Here is a 17,075-nt window from a genome sequence, read left to right on the forward strand (position 1 = left end):
GTAGGATTTGAACTTGGGCCTTCCCAATTCTAATGGCCAACTTTCTATGTACTATGCCATGCTGCCTCTCACCCAGTCTTTAAAAAGTATTTAATAGCTACATTCCCAGCAATGAAAATTCCATATAACTTACATTTGCTGTGTTTTGGAGTCTGGAAATGATATAAAATAATTTTTTTGGAAATGCATAATTCAAGTCAAAAGATTAAAGCAAATTATTTTAGAAGAAGAAAGTTCAAATCAAATATCCTCTCCAAAAAATGGAGGCTGAAAGGTCTGAACTCTAACCCCATTTACTCTTTCTCCAGAAACTCGGTATAATACCCACCTAAATATGACTAGCTGACTTTGGCTATTGGGGAGGGGAGTGGCAGGTGGGGAAACAGAGGAAGAAGCTTTCTTGTTTGGGAGATGTGAGGGATAGGAAAGAAAAAGGTAGCATTCATGTTACATGTTTGCTTAAAACCTGGCTCAGGTTGGGTAATGAACATTTTTATGGGTTCCAGCCAGGATCATAAGAAATGGAAAAACAGTCACTGCAGACAGTGATACCTGAGTCAGAAAGAGTCAAGATCAGTCTTGCAAATCCCAACCGAATCCTAGTAACTTCTGTGTTATTAATACTAAGAACCACAGACATCATTAAGGAGAAATCATCCTAATGAACAGATTTGTTAAGTGCTTTTGTTCCTTTCAGTAGCAACTAATCTGATTCGGTCCATGTGGCAAAAAGAGTATTAGAAGTATTACTTTCAGGTTTGCACCTTCATTTAAACTCTTGGCAACCCTCTAATTGAGAAACTCTCTTGAAATTGCTTCCAACTGTCTCTAATCCTTTATGACTTTGAGAAAGAACCCAGCAATTTTAATTTGAGAGTTTGTAATTTGTCTAAAACTCTAATTGTATAAAAGTGGCTGAAGATTCATGGAGTGCATGAGACTTCATGGAGTCTCAAAGGGTATTTGAGTCTTAAAGATTACTTTTAAGATTAGTCTTAAAAGATTACTTTTTATTTTTTTATTGAAGAAACATGAAAGTGCCACTTGTTAATAAGGCATGGATTGTTTGCAGAAAAGAATGCCAGTGACATTGCAAAACATAATTAACCAATGGCCTTTTGTTCTACAGTTAAGAAACTCAGACAGTCTAGAAAACTTACTCAACAAAATGGAGGAAGAAAAAAGCTCCATCTTTGGCTACCTGATGGTTGAGTGTGACACGCCCCATCGATGTGGAAGCCAAATTCTGAACACCAGTGTCTAGCCCTTCATACTAGCATGAGCCTTTTTTCACACATAAGGTACTCCAGCAAGACAGGCAAAACTTGTTCTGGCCCTTACTACTACTGAACTTTTCATTGCACATGTTCCATTCCCTCATCCCCATAATCCTCCCACTCTGTGTCTGCTAGATCACATCACTTCTACTAAGGGCCCTTTAAGTTAAAGTAAATGTGCATCAATGGCAAACACACTTTAAATTGGTACCCCACTCTGGTACTTTCTACAGTCACTAAAGTTTTCATCCCTGACACTTCTTCAATCTTGATATTTGCATGAAATCTTGAGAGGATTGCAGAGATTACTAATGTGAGAGAATTTCTATATTTAACAGCCAAAGGGGCAATACACGGGATCCTTCTGCCTTTGAATAGATATTCACACTGCTGTAAAAAGGTAGAGTTCCAGAAGCACATACCCAATGATATAATATAGTGGCCTTGCAAGAAGCAGGCCCATATCTCTTTATCAATCTTTCCCAGAGGGAAAATGATAGCAACGTAATATAGTTTTCAAAATGCTGAATTCAGCATCAGATGGCCTGGGTTTGATTCTAAGCTATGATACTCACCAGCTGTGGTGACAATGGGTAAGTCATTTCACCTCAGTTTACTGTTACAAAACAGGGGCAGGGAGGGAGGTAAGGAAAAGTCAGGCATAACAAGACCTAAAATTTCTTCTTGCTCTGATATTCTGGGTTTCCATGGTTATTTGATAACTGGCCAAATCCAACCAGGTATTTGTTTACTAAGGAAAAATGTGATATTTGGGAAGACAAATTAGTTTTTAGGACACACAGGGATCATTAAGTCATTCCACAAAGGAAGTAAATATGGAAGTTCTTTCCTTTTTTCAGGATAGAAGTTGTCTAACTCCATAAATCTCACCATAGACACAATTTTCCACAGGAGCGTAACCTCTTTCAATAGGCTAAAAGAGGGTTGAGGGGGACTCCAAGCTGCAAAGTTTAAACTTGTTTTTTATCCTTTGATGGAAGGCCTGGCTATCCTGCTGAGGTGTTGAGGGAAGTGAATTCTTGAGGTTAATAATTCATTTTCACAACTTTAAATGTACATAGGGAAATTTAATCCCACTTCAGATGGAGCTGGTTTAACCTGGACTTTGTTTCTCAAACTTCCGCCCCTTTCTTTCTCTGCTTTCCTCCTCCTCTTCCCCCAAACCTCTCCACTTTTACACTTTGTAACACCTTTAACCATTTTCCAAAGAGGTTTGAGAGTAGGAGGGACTAGAAAGATGTGGGAAAGGGGTGGGGCTATGTTCAGGTAGACAAGGAGAGCCTGTGAAAAGTAGGTTAGGCTGAGTGGTAGAGAGAATAAAGTATTTTTCTCCTTCTCTCTTATTGGGCTACCCTAGTGTCCCCTGGGGAACAGAGCTTTCCAAATGAAGTGAAAGAGTACAAAAGCAGAAGCCGGTAAGAGTCCCTGATTTCTGGCCCTTCATATAATTTGCTTACCTCCATCATTCTCTCCCTATTTCCCCAAGTTTTCCACCAGACATCTGGGAAGAAGCCTACTGGTTCCTCTCTGAAACTTGAAAAGACTTAAAAAGCTAGGCCAATGAGAAGCACCAGGGAGGGAAAACAGGCATCCAGAAAAGGGTGGCCTGCACTTAGACCAACTGCAACAAATACTGGGGAACCCACCATGATGGTTTGATCAAACTCTACTACCATTCCAGTCTGTAAAATAAGATGGAAATGTTGACTGGGCTAAAAATTGACTAAAAGAATAATTTGATAGAAAACGAATTCTACTGGGATCAATGTTACTAAGCCCTGCTAACAAAAGCTTAACCTGACTTTATTACATTTGGAAAGTCAAAATCATTCCTGGTACACTCAAGAGCTCAAAGCTGTAACACGGGTTGTGGAAAATAAATTGACTTCCTCCATTGCATGCCTTCGTCCTCTTTGAAAAGATCACTGATGACAGAGGGTACATAGTAGAAACCCAACCCAGCACAAAGCATCAGAGCATCATAGAAATTGTCTGTGCCTTTAGACCAAGGAAAAGCAGTGGATGACAACCCTCTACTAAAATTCTTTCCCAATGATATCTCAGTGTGGTATGGAAGCGAGCCTGTATTATCTAAGGTTATGCCAGAAAAGCTCAAGCTCTCTCAGGTCCGCTATCAAACCAGGGATAGGCTCTGTCGTTCAAGAAGCAGCCTCATTAAGCTCACAAAGGGATATAAATTTTCAGTCAGTGCAATTCAGAACGAGTATCTTAGACAAAGAGGAGCTGAGATCTCTGTGGAAAACAAATTTATGTTTCCTTGAAGTACTGAATTAAGAAATAGATGAACATACAAAGATAATGTGACTTTATTATCCAAAGAGGCTAATCCCTGGTCAAGGGATTTTCCAAAAGCCTCTCCTTACAGAGAGAGTTAGATGGAGCTAAGAATAGCACTAAGATCTTACAACTTTATAATAACTTACTCATTTTCTGACAAAATGCATGGCCTTAGCTGGGATGTAGCCACCTCAAGAGTTCAGACTTAGCTCTGGACTGTGTGACAAATGCATGTTTGTTATTACAATCCAGGTTATATTACTGATACACTGTCTTCCCTGAGTCCTCCAAGGAGAATGTGAGCTCACTGGAAGCAAAGACTGTTTCCTTTTCGATTTGGTAGCCTCAGGTCCTAGCACAGACTAGGCACTTAATATATGTATACTGCATTGAAATTAATTTCAGCCTCACCTTCCTCATCTAGAAGATGGATACAATAATACTGGCCTCAACATCATTAAGTGGGTTTCAGTCCCACCTTTGACCCATTCTGGTGGTGACTGATCAAGATACTTCAAGGCAACTTTCTAAAACTAAGTTATGTAACAAGTATTGATCTACACCGAGAGGGGGAACAGCTCACTGGGAGCTCCTTACGTTATGAAATCGCAGGTCCAGACTAAAACAAACAACAACAACAAAAGAACTACTTCACAAGGCTACTATGGAGGAAATTTTGTAAACCTTAAAGCAATATATAAATGTGAGCTATTATTAACAACAAAAAATCTGATGTTACATTGGTAATTCACTAAGATAGAAAGGAATATAGCAAAGATTATTAAATATCTGAATAGGTTAAAGGCTGAGAAATATACTTTCTGGATATTCCTAAGAATCAGATACATAATCTCCTCTTTCTGGGGAGGGTGATAGAACTGTCCTACATAGTTATATATAGGATGAGGGGGGTAAATAATCTCTTAGGGTCCTTTCCAACCAGGTTATTCCAAGTAGGCCCTTGTCCAAAATCACTGGGTCACTGCAGAGGAATTCACCTTGCCTGAATATTTATTGAGTACCTATCATGTGCAAGGTGATACAAGAAAAAAAAAAAAAAAGACCAAATCAAATAGAATGATATAGGAGGGGATGATATGGATATTTTAAAAAATTCAAATAGTGTATATATAGCCTATATCAAATTGCTTACCAAAGGGGGAGAGGAAAGAGGAAGGGAGAAAATTTGGAACTCAAAATTTTATTTTAAAAATTGAATGCAGGGACAGCTAGGTAGTGCAGTGGATAGAGCACCGGCCCTGAAGTCAGGAGGACCTGAGTTCAAATCCGACCTCAGACCAAACACTTGACACTTTTTAGCTGTGTGACCCTGGGCAAGTCACTTAAAACCAATTGCTTTAAAAAAAAAATTGAATGCTAAAAATTGTCTTTATATGTAATTGGAAAAAAAAATAAAATGCTTTTTAAGAGAAGAAAAACATAGTATAAAAATCAATGAAGAGACTGTTGAAATTAGTCAGAGGACCTAAGTTCAAATCCTGGTTTTTCCCCCTGAGAACTTCTCTGGGCCTCAGATCCCTCAGTGGTATAGGAAGAATGGGCAAGGTGACTTCTAAAGTCTCTTCCAGTTTTAAATCAGTGATATGAGCTACAAAACAAAATGTGGTAAGTGGGTCTCTCTGCTTCTCCTAACACACCTCAGCTCAAGGACTGGAAACTGATTTAGAGTCTGTATAGAGAAGAACTCAAAGAATAGTTAGAAGTGCGCTAATTTTCCTATTCAAAAATGCCATCAGTGTCTTGTTAGCTGAATTAAATCTCGCACAGAGCTGGGGATTTACTCCTACGGGAGTAATCCACAAGTTCTATTGTTTTGACAAAATTGATTAGTGATGAGGGGTAGGGAAAGAGTAAAAAGACTGCCTTCTGTCTCAGGGTGGATAGGGCAAATAATCTCACAGAAAAGTGCCTGGGAGCAGACTCCCTGCTCCTCCACTCACAATTCATCCAATTATACCTACAGCCCTAATTTCACCTGGGTGCAAAAAGAGAGACCAAGACAACCTGTTTATGTTTATATGCATTTCTGCCTAGTTCTGCACTTCTTCGTATATTTTAGAATGGAAATTTCAAGAGGCGAGGAACACCCCATGGCCTGTGAGAGCTGAATATGAAGCAATAAACATGGCAATAACAGAGAAGGTAGGAAAAGCCTAGATTCATATTGGACAAGCAGCTGAAACTGTGCTGTCACCTTTCTACTTTTCAAAGTGAAAAGAAACATGACAGGTGCTCATTTGGCTGTTCAAGCACTTTCCACTTAAATGGCAATTCCTCAAGCTTACCAACTGCAGCCTGAAGTTATAATTTATTGCTGTCTCTCCATCCTCCCTGGGCCCCAGCAGAAAGCAGAACACAGCAACTACATTTCAAGACCCCCAAGATGTAGTAAAGTATAATTATTTTGAATTTATGATTAAGTCATAAATTATATGTACATTTAACCTCAGTTGGCCAGTTGAAAGTGGGGGATGGGGGTCAGAGGAAGAGACAACAAAAGCCTTTTGCTTTAAATAGTATTTCTACATGGAGGTGAGACTGAGTGAGTGCCACCTGGTGGGTTGACAAAGATACCACAGTCTCAGAGGTCAGTCCCAGAAGGACCCCAGTTAGAACCTTTGACGTCCATAAAACCATTCCTCCTTCCCATTCATGGGGCTATTACACAAAGTGCCCTAAGTTAATGACTCAAAAAAAGTAGAGCTGATGCTAATCTCCATGTTATTTTGCATCTCATTTTCAGGTTGCTCCAGGTGCTACTCCTTATACATTAATCCTCCAAGCCCCAGCTTTCCTAAGGAAGGCTAACACAATCTATAAAAACTACTCTCGGAGTTCTATCTAGGTATAACTCGTCCATGATTGTGACTGAGCCAGGGGTCACTACAAAGCACTGATTCAGCAACTTACAGATACAGACTCATTTAACCCCACTGATAAAAGTGGTGAGATTTTCTTTCCCTGCAGGTCATCCTGGATGTCTAAGAAAAATTGATATCAAAAGGTTAGGCAAAATTCACCGAGTAAGGCAGGTTTAGAACTCAGAACTCCTTAATCACTTGTGCTGTCACCCCATTTAACACAGCCCAAGTGAAAGTAAGAGGATATTAGATCACATACTCTAACCCCTTGATTTTACATGCAAAGAAACTGAGGCCCAGAAGTTCACTGACTCACACAAGGATACACAAGTTCTTAGGAGCAGAGGCCTGACTAAAATCTAGGCTTCTTGACCACAAATTCAGAAACAAAGACATCATCTGTATATACTATGAGAATTCTTCCTTGGCAGGTGAAGAGAGCAGCTGATTGCTGGAAGTTTGGTCACACTAAAATGAGACTCAGGTAGATTACAGGAAACAAAGGTATAGAGAAACAGTTTAAATAAGGAGGAAGATACATTAAAAATCGCTTACCTAGAAATACTCATACTTAAATAGGCTTCAGCTCTTACCTTTGCTCCCCTAAACACCTCAACTGTAGGACTAACTCCTAATTAATAAAGATAATGTCTTGATGCTTCTCGAACTTTAGAATCTACCCCACCAAAAATAAACCCATAGCTTGTCTCCAAACTGCTTTAAGCCCCTAACTCCCAAGCAGCATTCAGTCGATGGAAAACATCTGGGGCAAAGTAAATCATCCTTCTTTGAGAAAGACCAGAGTGTATTTTTTCCCCCACTAAGTGTGTTTTGAAGTCATGGTCGGAAAATTAGTGAAAATTGTAAATCTGCTTGCAAATCTGGTCATGTCTAACTCTGAGATTAGGGCAAAGATTCCAATTTAAAAGTAAAACCGTGACAACCCCAGTTAAGCGTGTCCTCAGGCACAGCCAGCGGGGCCTTCACTCACTTCCATGGACTGTGGATTTATTACAGGCACCCGACACGTTCCCCATCAGACACCCCTGGAGTATGTACTTGAGACAGCAGGGTTCAGTCTGCACTTCCTCTGCAGACCAATATATTATTATAAATTGAGCTAAACTGTTTCCTTTTCATAAGTGCTATGAAGTTCAGATTTCAGTTATCAGCAGGCAGAGCTGAGGTCCCTCCATGGGGCTACTTATGCTATTTGTTTTTTAAAAGCAGTGAGAAAAGGTAACATTAGTTCCTAGCCACTTCTGGAAAGGGGAAAGGGAAGAATGCCTTTTGTATGTAAACAGAGCAACTTAACAAGAATTACTTAACTATTGAATTTAGGTAAACAGTTCTGTGCCTGGCATGGTTCACTATGACAAGATGCTTCCCCAAAGTCTAAAGGTAAGAGTTGAAAAATCTAGGACAAGGGCTCATGTTAGGAATTTCATCTCTTTTTGTACAGGACAACAACAGGCCTGTTTACAATCTGGAAGAATGGTAGAAACCTAATAGCTATTATAAGTATATTACTGTAAGCATGGTGCAGTGGAAACAATACTAGCTCTGGAGCCAGAAGACCTGAGTTCAAATTTTGCTTTCAACATTTACTATCTTTCTGACGGTGGGCATGTCAAACTTCAGCTCTAGCGCTTGGTTTCTTCTTCTTCTGTAAAAATAAAGGAGCTGGATCCCAAGGCCCCTGGGATCCTTTCCAAGTCTACATCTATTGATCTTCTTGCCTTAAGAAGTTGCAGCACAGTAGACTGAAAGAGAGAGCACTAGACTGAGAATCAGGAGACACGGGTTCAGATCCTGTTTCAGACAGTGTGTGACCAACCAGGCAGCATGTTAAAGACTTCGAGTTTCATCTATAAAATGGGGACAATGTTGAATTACCTACTAAGACCACTGTTATAAGCAAAGTGCTTTGTAAACATTCAAGTGCCATATAGAAAGGTGAGATGTTTTCCGTGGCCATACCCTGGCCAGGTTGCTACGATATCTGGAACTAGAACAAGCCTAATACCCAAGGACAATCTTTGGAAAGAAACTATTATTTCCTCTCCTCAAACAGAGGGCAAGAGCCTCTTTTTCCTCAAGGATAATAACCCCCAATGGAGAGTGGAGAGGAGTGGAGACCTTCTAGCAAAAAAAAAAAATCTCCTAAACATGGTAACCATCTGTCCTTCATTTTGAAGAGGACCAATGACATCGTGGGTGACGTCTTGACTTGTGTACGTGAACTGGATGCAAGTGAAGCAGAGCTGCACAAAGTCATCAGTCTCATTCTACCTTGCAGAGTCGTCAAAGTCCAGTGGCAGGACAAAAGGCAGGGCCACCGCCACCGGCGCAGGATGCAGACGATGACCTCGGCGTCTTCGACGGCTGACTGAGTTCTAAGAGCTCCACGGTGCCATTGGAACAAACTGTTCTCAACCACCTCTTCTCCGAGGGGAAGTCTTCACTGCTTCCGGGTGTTCCCAATGGGAGTCCTCAGTAGCTGTTCCTCTGGAGTCCTTCTCCCTATAACTCTTCCTTTCTCTAATAGCAACTAAGTCTCGGCATCTAAAAAGCTCAGGGTTACTGTCTCTGCACCAAGGCTAGAAAGCAAGCCTGGGCAGGCAGTCCCTCTGCTGAGGCCTCTAAGGGGGGCTGCCGTGCTGGGCAGCTCTAAGAGCACTTCGGAAAAGTTCCTTCCAATGTCTATAATAGCACTTAGTGTCATTCTCCTAGCTATACCCTGATTGCCTTCTGCTCTGCTCTGAGGATAGACATACAGGTCCACTGACTCTCCCTTGGATCCAGATGCTTGATCACATTCTCCAAAGATGACAGCCCAGTATTTCACGCAGTAAAACCCATAACACCTTCCTGTCAGTGTCTGAACTCAGCTATCTGTGAACACTTGGCAACAGCCCCACATTCCTTTTCCTAACCAGTAGGCCACAGGAGCACATACACAAATCAAGTCCCAGGAAGTTTTTCTTTCCATCAAACCTAAATTTGCCACTTTTAATCTTCCATCCTCATTCTGCCCTCTGGGCCAAACTGAAAAAATCTAATCCCTCTTCCAGGTGATAGCTTTTCAAACGTGAGAAGGGAACTATCACACCCCCCTAGTCAGTTCCTCTAGCTAATCCTCTTGTGGAATGAACCCTCTGTCATCCTGGTTACCCTCCTCTGAACATTATCCAGCTTATCAATGATTTTCCTAAAATGTGGCTCATAGAACTCAATATGGTACTCGAGGTATGGTCAGACAAGACCAGGGTATAAGAAGACCACTGGTTCCTTGTTCATGGACTCTAAGCTTCTGTCAATGCAGCTAAAAATCCTATTACCTTTCTTAGCTGCCATATCATGCTTTGAGCTTGCAGTCCACTAAAACCCCCAGGTCCTTTTCAGAAAAAGTACTGTCTAGCCTCATCTCTCCCAGTTATAATTCCTTCTGGCACAATAACATTCCACTACATTCATATGCTACAATTTGATCAGTCCTTCCCTTACAAGCACGTAATCTGTTTCCAGGTATTTGCTATGATAAAAGTGCTGTTTCCTAACTTCAAAGCAAATACATGAGCAGATTCCCTAGGAAGCCAGGGGCTAGAAAGTCCCCAAAGAAATGGAGACAATGAAAAAATTATGCACAGAGAACCTTTGTGGTCAAAGAAAAATATTATCAGCCTATTCATACACAAGGCCTTAGAATGGAAAAAAGGCATTATGAACACACACACACACACACACACACACACGGGAGCAAAGCCCTATGAACTTTTAGGCTTCTGTTAGACAAACTCCTTATGAAACATTTTTTCATTAAGAATTAAAAACCAAAGGAAAGACCTGTGCTGTCAGGACAGCTGCTTCCTCAGGCCATAAGAAGGAAACTAAAGTCAAATCCAGGAACAAACTTTTCATAACTAGAAACCTGCCTAGGCAGGGAAATACTCCAAAAGTTTCAGAGCAGGTTAGCCTGCATCTGATAGAAATCAGCATTTAGTAATTCTAATGATGTATCCCAAAGTACAGAGCACATTGGGGGATTTCAGTAAAATAGGATTACAGCTTTTCTCAATTTTACTCCCGAAAAGAGATTGGGGGAGGAGGAAGAGGTCCATAAAAGAGTGAAGGGGGGAGGGAGAGCAGGGGAAGAAAGATCCACAAAAGAGTGCCAGCATGTCAAAGGGTTTAAACTGTTTAAACTGTTCTGATCTATCAGCTCCATTAAACCTAGATGACATCTGAGCTCCTCTTTTAAAGAAGAGTATTGGATTTGGGGACATAGGTTCAATTCATGGCTCTGCCATGATACCATAGACAGCTTGTTTATTAACCTTGCTGAGCCTCACTTGCATCAGTAAAATTGAGATAATAATGTTTGTACTATATATCCCACAGAGGTGTTAAAAGGAGAGTGACTTATAAACATAACACTATAAAAATGTGAGTTGTAATAGCTGACATTTATATAGCATTTTGAGATTTATAAAGCTCTTTGTATGCATCATATTACTGGATCTTCACAATAACCCTATGAAGTAGGTGCAATTATTGTACCCATTTTCCAGATGAGAAAACTGAAATCCAAAGAGGTTAAGTAACTTCCTCAGGATCACACAAATACTGAACCCAGGTCTCTCCTGATTTCATATCCAACATTCTATCCACTATACGATGTTTCCATCCCTCATAAAATAAAGTACATGGACAAAAATAAACAACCAACAAATGTTGGGAAGGTGTTGGGAAATCAATGTCTTTTCACTCTTTTCAGGATTACCTAGCATAAGATAGCAGTCTCCTTGATGGAGTGGTATTGCCAAACCAGGTGTCTCTATGTCCCAGGCTATCTTCAGACCAACATGCCAGAGAGCAGGGTTTCTCCCTTCTGGACTCCGCTCATCACAATCAATCACTTCAGGGCCTGTTGGAAGAAGAAGAAAGTGAAAGAGAGGTCAGATACATGCCATATGGTCAGGATATCAGGGAGGGTTAGAGTCATCAGAAAAAAAGCACCATGTAGTATGTGGTAACTTGAACTAAGCCTTATAGAAAGAAAAGGATTGGGAAAGCCATTATAAAGGAGGAAGAGAAGCTAATGAGAGGAGAAACAATGTGAGTAAGGACACAGAAATACAAAATCTTGCTTCCCAGCCCATGACAAATAAAGGATGCTTAACTTGTGTTGGGTATCACAACTCCTATATAAACAGGACAGATATCCCAGCCTCTACTTAAATCCACTTAAAATGATTCCTCATTTATGGCACAGAAGAGACCTCAAGTTCTTGAAGGTTATGCCTGGAGTGCACGAAAGCTAGTGGATCCTACCATTCTGGAAAGGCTTTAAGTCAAAACCCAGAAAAACATTTCTGGTATTTTGGGACCAGCCTGGCAAAGTCAGAAGTTCTCCAGAAAGTCTGTACAAGGTGATGAATTATTTCACATACACTAATGTATGAATACTGCCTACTAAAGCAATATGTATTAGTGATGGGGGAACCCACAAGACCAAAAATCATCAATCCTTGAAAAAATGATGTCTATATACATCTTTCTTTGTTGGATCTGTGACCTCATCAATGTGGCTGTCCCCTTCAACAGTTGCAATCCATCCACGCTTTCTTATCTTGGGTAGTTTCTGTTCATAAATCCTCCACAGGTCAGTCATCTAATGTGCTAGGGAGTCCTTCCTCTAGGTCTTCTGCTATCATGTGGCTATCAAGGGAGAATGAAGAACTATGAATCACTGATACCTTACTCTTCCTATATAACCAGCCCACCTCCTTTTTTCAGGCATACATGTTTGAGTATTTCAGCCTAGATACCACTACTTCCATATACACACTAAGTTATGAACATCCTACTATGTGATCATTGGATACAAAGGTCAGAATAAGCTATGGAAAAGGAAAAATAAATGTTCTACTTTTTAACAAAACTCTTATTCAAGAAAAGCAGTTCTAACCTTGATATTTTAAATACATAAAAAAAAAGAATCACTGAAGAAAATACTGAAACAGGTAAGGGGAAAATATCATGAACTATCCAGGAATGCATGCATTTTTATAAATACTGTAACTAGAATTATTTACAAAGTCTCATAATAAAAAACTTAGATTTTATTTTTTCCAGGTCACTCCCATGTACATTTTTACGAGGCTCTCTTGGGGCAATCAGTGAACAGTTTCATTCCCTAATATTTGCATGCACAACAAGGGAAATCAACATCTAAAAATTTGTTGACTTTAAACCACTTAAATATTTGTCATTTGATATAGATGGTCCCCAAGCATATTTTAACTGGGCATGGAGGTGATGCAGTGGACAGAATACAGGACTTGGATTCAAGAAGACTTGAATTCGAATCCTGCCTCAGACACACAACTGTCGTTTAACTCTGTGACTCAGTTTCCTCATCTGTAAAATGGGGATGCTAATAATAGCACCTATCTTCCAGAGTTGTGTGGATTGAATGAGTTAACACGTACAGAATTTTGCAAACTTTACAATGCTATTTAAATGCTTATTATCAATATTATCTGAGGGAAACTGCAATGAGAAAGTAAGTACTTTGTCATGTTACTTTACCTGGGGCTTAGAATTGGAAAAAAAGACAATCATGTATATGTCTGTCTCTGTGTCTGTTCCTAAAACCACAGGAGTTAGGCTCAGTGCGCTGCTGCAGTCTATTTCATCACAGAGGGTACAAATGAGGAAATAAGGGCTAACAAATACTGTGAGAAAAATCAATGCAAACATCTTAGAGGGGCTGTTCATATTTCTCTCCTTAGTCAGATAAATTGTAACTTAATTTGAGAAAAGAAAACTGAAAATACGATAGTTTTCAAGGCATTTTTAATGCCACAGATCATGGATATTATAAAAGGAGGTAACCTCCGTGGGATAACTCTGCAGAGGAGGTTACATTCCCTCTATCACTCTGGCAGCAGCATTGTTCTCAATATGGCACCAATAAAATCTACAACTACAATCAGAGACAGCAATTTCAATCAAAGTTTCCTGGAGTCTCCTCATAAATCCAGCACCTTTGGAATGTGCTTGTTAAAATAATTTTTTGTTAGTGTGTGTCTGTCATTTGTTTTCTCAGGGGAGAGGAGGACTGTTATAGTTTGATATATTTTTTATTGCTTAAGTACAACATAGCACCCAGTCTCACTTTCTAAGTGAGAGCAGCTTATAATTATCCCTAGCAACTGCAACCAATTATTCCTGCTCCCTTGTTATTTTGGAAACAAACAGGCAAGCTGATAGGACTTGCCTTTAAGTCTTAATTATATTAAGTGAATTTAAAAAAAAAATTATCCAGTGAATTTGATTATTATCTGAATTATCTGAATGTACTCAATGATCTCATTAGAGGGACAAAACTGGCTAAATGCTAAAGCTTACTAAAATATAAACCTAAATGTTAGATTATGAATTCAAGTGACTATGCAGGCTCTGAGGTCCTGAAAAGGATTTAATACTTCAACCCCTTTTACAAGAAAAATACTCCAGTTCAAAAGATAAAAATACCATCTTCAAACATTCCTTCTAATCATGCTGGAGGTATACAACCCTACTATATTAACCACATGCTGTGAAGATGCTGAATGCATTTACAGAGTTTAATGTTGTAATCAAATAAAATCTATGACAAAGTTAATCTGACATATACTTAGTGACAGACACAATCTCCATGAAGCTGTACGGTAGTAAGAAGTTCATATTAATTAGTAAGCAGTGTGGTATGATGAGCTGGCCTCAGCCAGAGTTGAAGTCCACCTCTGACATATTGATTATGTAACCCTGGACCACTTAACCTCTCAAACATCCCAGGCATTTCTTTCCTCATTGCAAATTCACCACAAAATCACAAACCCAGTTGTTGTTGTTGTGATTGTTAAAGTATTAATTATTTAGAACCAAATATATTTTTCAGTTGGTTTGGTTTTTTTTTTTTTACTTTTCATCTTGTTAGTTCTCTATTATCTTTAACCACATGAAGGTGGATAGTTTTTTCCTAATGCAATACACTATTTAAACATCACCATTATTTAACCATAACCATCACCACACATACCTTAAGAAACAACAGCTAAGGTTCTTCTGCAATTTTACCCTCAATTCAGGATCAGGTCATTGTGATGTTATCCTTAAGGAACCTGCACTTCCTGATCAATGCAGATCTTACAAATAAATACTTGCAACTGTCACATGTCTCCATAGGTTGAAAGTATTTAGTACTAATGAACACCTAGAAAGGCATGATCAGATGGCCAGAATCATGTACACAAAATTCACTACCTTTTATAAACTAATAGATGACAAATCCTCATCATATAATACATACCTCAAAATATCCTTAAGAATTAAACAAATAAGTCATATTAGAACTACAGTATTATCACAAATAAAATTGTTGCTTACATTTGCACTGATACAACATGAATCCCTAAAAATTTAAGTATAACATTTTAAACAGATGTTGTCAGACTGAATATTCATAATCTCTAAACTACATGGAATGAAAAGTTTTCAAAATATAGAGATGTAGTTGATGAAATAAAATCTACACGAGAAGATGATGAAGTCCTATTATCCCTCACATCCAGGCTGCTACTAGACTTATTCCAATAATGCTTTTAGAGAGTCTACAGAAAATCAGTTTTTATACTAATTTTTTTAATTATAAAAGGCAATTATGCTATTTACCTTGCAAAAGTCCCTTGAACATTAAGTATAAAATAATAATAGCAGGATATGAGGATAACTACTTCTCCTAGGACATTTTTAATATGAACTTCAAAAAATCTAACAAGATAATAATGATAATACTAAAAGTTCATATTTGTATAGTGCTTTATGGTTTACAAAGCACTTCATATAAATTAGCTCATTTGTCCTTTATAATGGATCTCTGGACAGTTATTGTTATCATCACTTTACAGATGAAGGCCACACAAGTTGGGAATGTGATACTAGTAGAAGTGCCAGCAACAGCATCTACTTTATTTGGTCACGTAAGAAACAGACAAGTCACCAGTGCAGATTGCAGAGTATTATTCCTTGTGAAATACCCAGAAATGAAGATTCTGGAGAAATGGAACTTGCACAAAATCAACTCATCATCTCCCACCAAAGCAAGTATCCATTCTAAAAGGTCTTAAAACAAGTCATTTGAAACAAATTAAATCCCTTGACTCAGGTAGAGTAGAATTAAATCTAAGTTTTCTGAGAGTTCTTGAAGAATACTGCAAACTTCTTACAGACAAATCTACAGCCCTCCAATACAAGGTTTGGCTCTGTTAAGCTTTCAGATTAAGCATTTGAAGCCCCATCAATGGCTACAATGGTAAATGAAAAGGTTTTTGTTTTTCTGTTCTTGTTTTTTTTTTTAAGACAAATGTTCACATACGTGATAATGCTTTAGTACATCATTTTTCAAGGGTAAGAAAAAAAATTATTATAAAATGAGAAATAGAAAGAAAAGCTGCTTTTCTATCTCTTCAAACCAGAACATTATATGAAGGAAAAGGTGAAATAAGGAAAGGATACGCAGAGGTTTCTGAAACCACGCATACTTCAAATCAAGAGGTTTATAAAACCAATGGTTGATATCCTCTAAGAGTCTAGGTGATCACAGGAAAGTACTTAGAAGAGCTCATGAAGGAAAAAGCTGAAGAATTCTGAATTGTTCAATGGCAGTGGGTGAAGTATGGCCCATTAACAGAAATTGCCACAAGAGGCTGACACTGATTCCCCAAGTTACAAGTAAGTGCCTGTAACCAACCCAGCCCCAATCACTGTCAAATTACACTATTTCTTTCGTATCTATTTAGTATGAGGCACCCTCGTGACAGCGGGACATCTTCTACATCAGGAAGAATTAGATTCAAGCCCTGCCTCTGACCCTACAAATCCCTTAACTTATGAGTGCCCAAATATAAGTTGTTGAGCCCTTACTGGTCTACATTAATGAAGTGGGTTTCCTCACTAAAAGTTCCCCATACCAATAAAATCATAGCTGCAAGCTAAAACCAATTTTTTTTCTATTTGTTTATCTGTATTCATGTTGTTCTCTCCCCAAAAGTATGTAAGGTCCTTGAGGGCAGAGACTCGTGTTTATTTATCTTTGTATTCTCAGCACTTAATACAGTATCTGACAAAATAATTGCTTGACAATTTTGTTGAACTGAACTGTTGCATTAATTCCTCCACAGTCAATCAACAAATAACATTAATATAAGAGTCAATCAACACATATATAGATTGAGGCCAAGATGTACAAGATCCTATGACATGTACTGAAGGAGTACACAGATGGTTAAATTGGAGTGCCTAGTTAGGGAGATTTACACACACATAAAAAGTTAAACAATGCAATTAAACCACTGCAAAAGATGCCACAAGACAGAGCACATGATCAGACACAGGTGGTATACTCAATAAATAAGCCTTTATTGAGAACCTACTATCTGTGTGGTACTATGTTAGGTGCTGGGGCTATTAACACAAAAATGAAACAGACCCTGCCTTCAAGAAGCTGAAATTTAATTGAGAGGCATCATGTAAATTAAAAGTGTATGTA

General features: G+C 38.8%; 1 protein-coding gene across 2 annotated transcripts in view; it reads right to left on the minus strand.

Annotated features, from left to right (window-relative positions):
• The window catches only part of FTO (FTO, alpha-ketoglutarate dependent dioxygenase), a 413,739-nt gene that overhangs the window by 252,716 nt on the left and 143,948 nt on the right, over positions 1-17,075 (minus strand). For both annotated transcript variants that reach the window (XM_027869693.1, XM_027869694.1), the window contains exon 4: positions 11,262-11,405. In XM_027869693.1, the coding sequence (XP_027725494.1) occupies positions 11,262-11,405 (144 nt within the window). The remainder of the gene's footprint in view (positions 1-11,261; positions 11,406-17,075) is intronic.

This window comes from Vombatus ursinus, unplaced genomic scaffold (assembly GCF_900497805.2).
Source record: "Vombatus ursinus unplaced genomic scaffold, bare-nosed wombat genome assembly UNPS02014793.1, whole genome shotgun sequence".
Lineage (NCBI taxonomy): Eukaryota > Metazoa > Chordata > Mammalia > Diprotodontia > Vombatidae > Vombatus > Vombatus ursinus.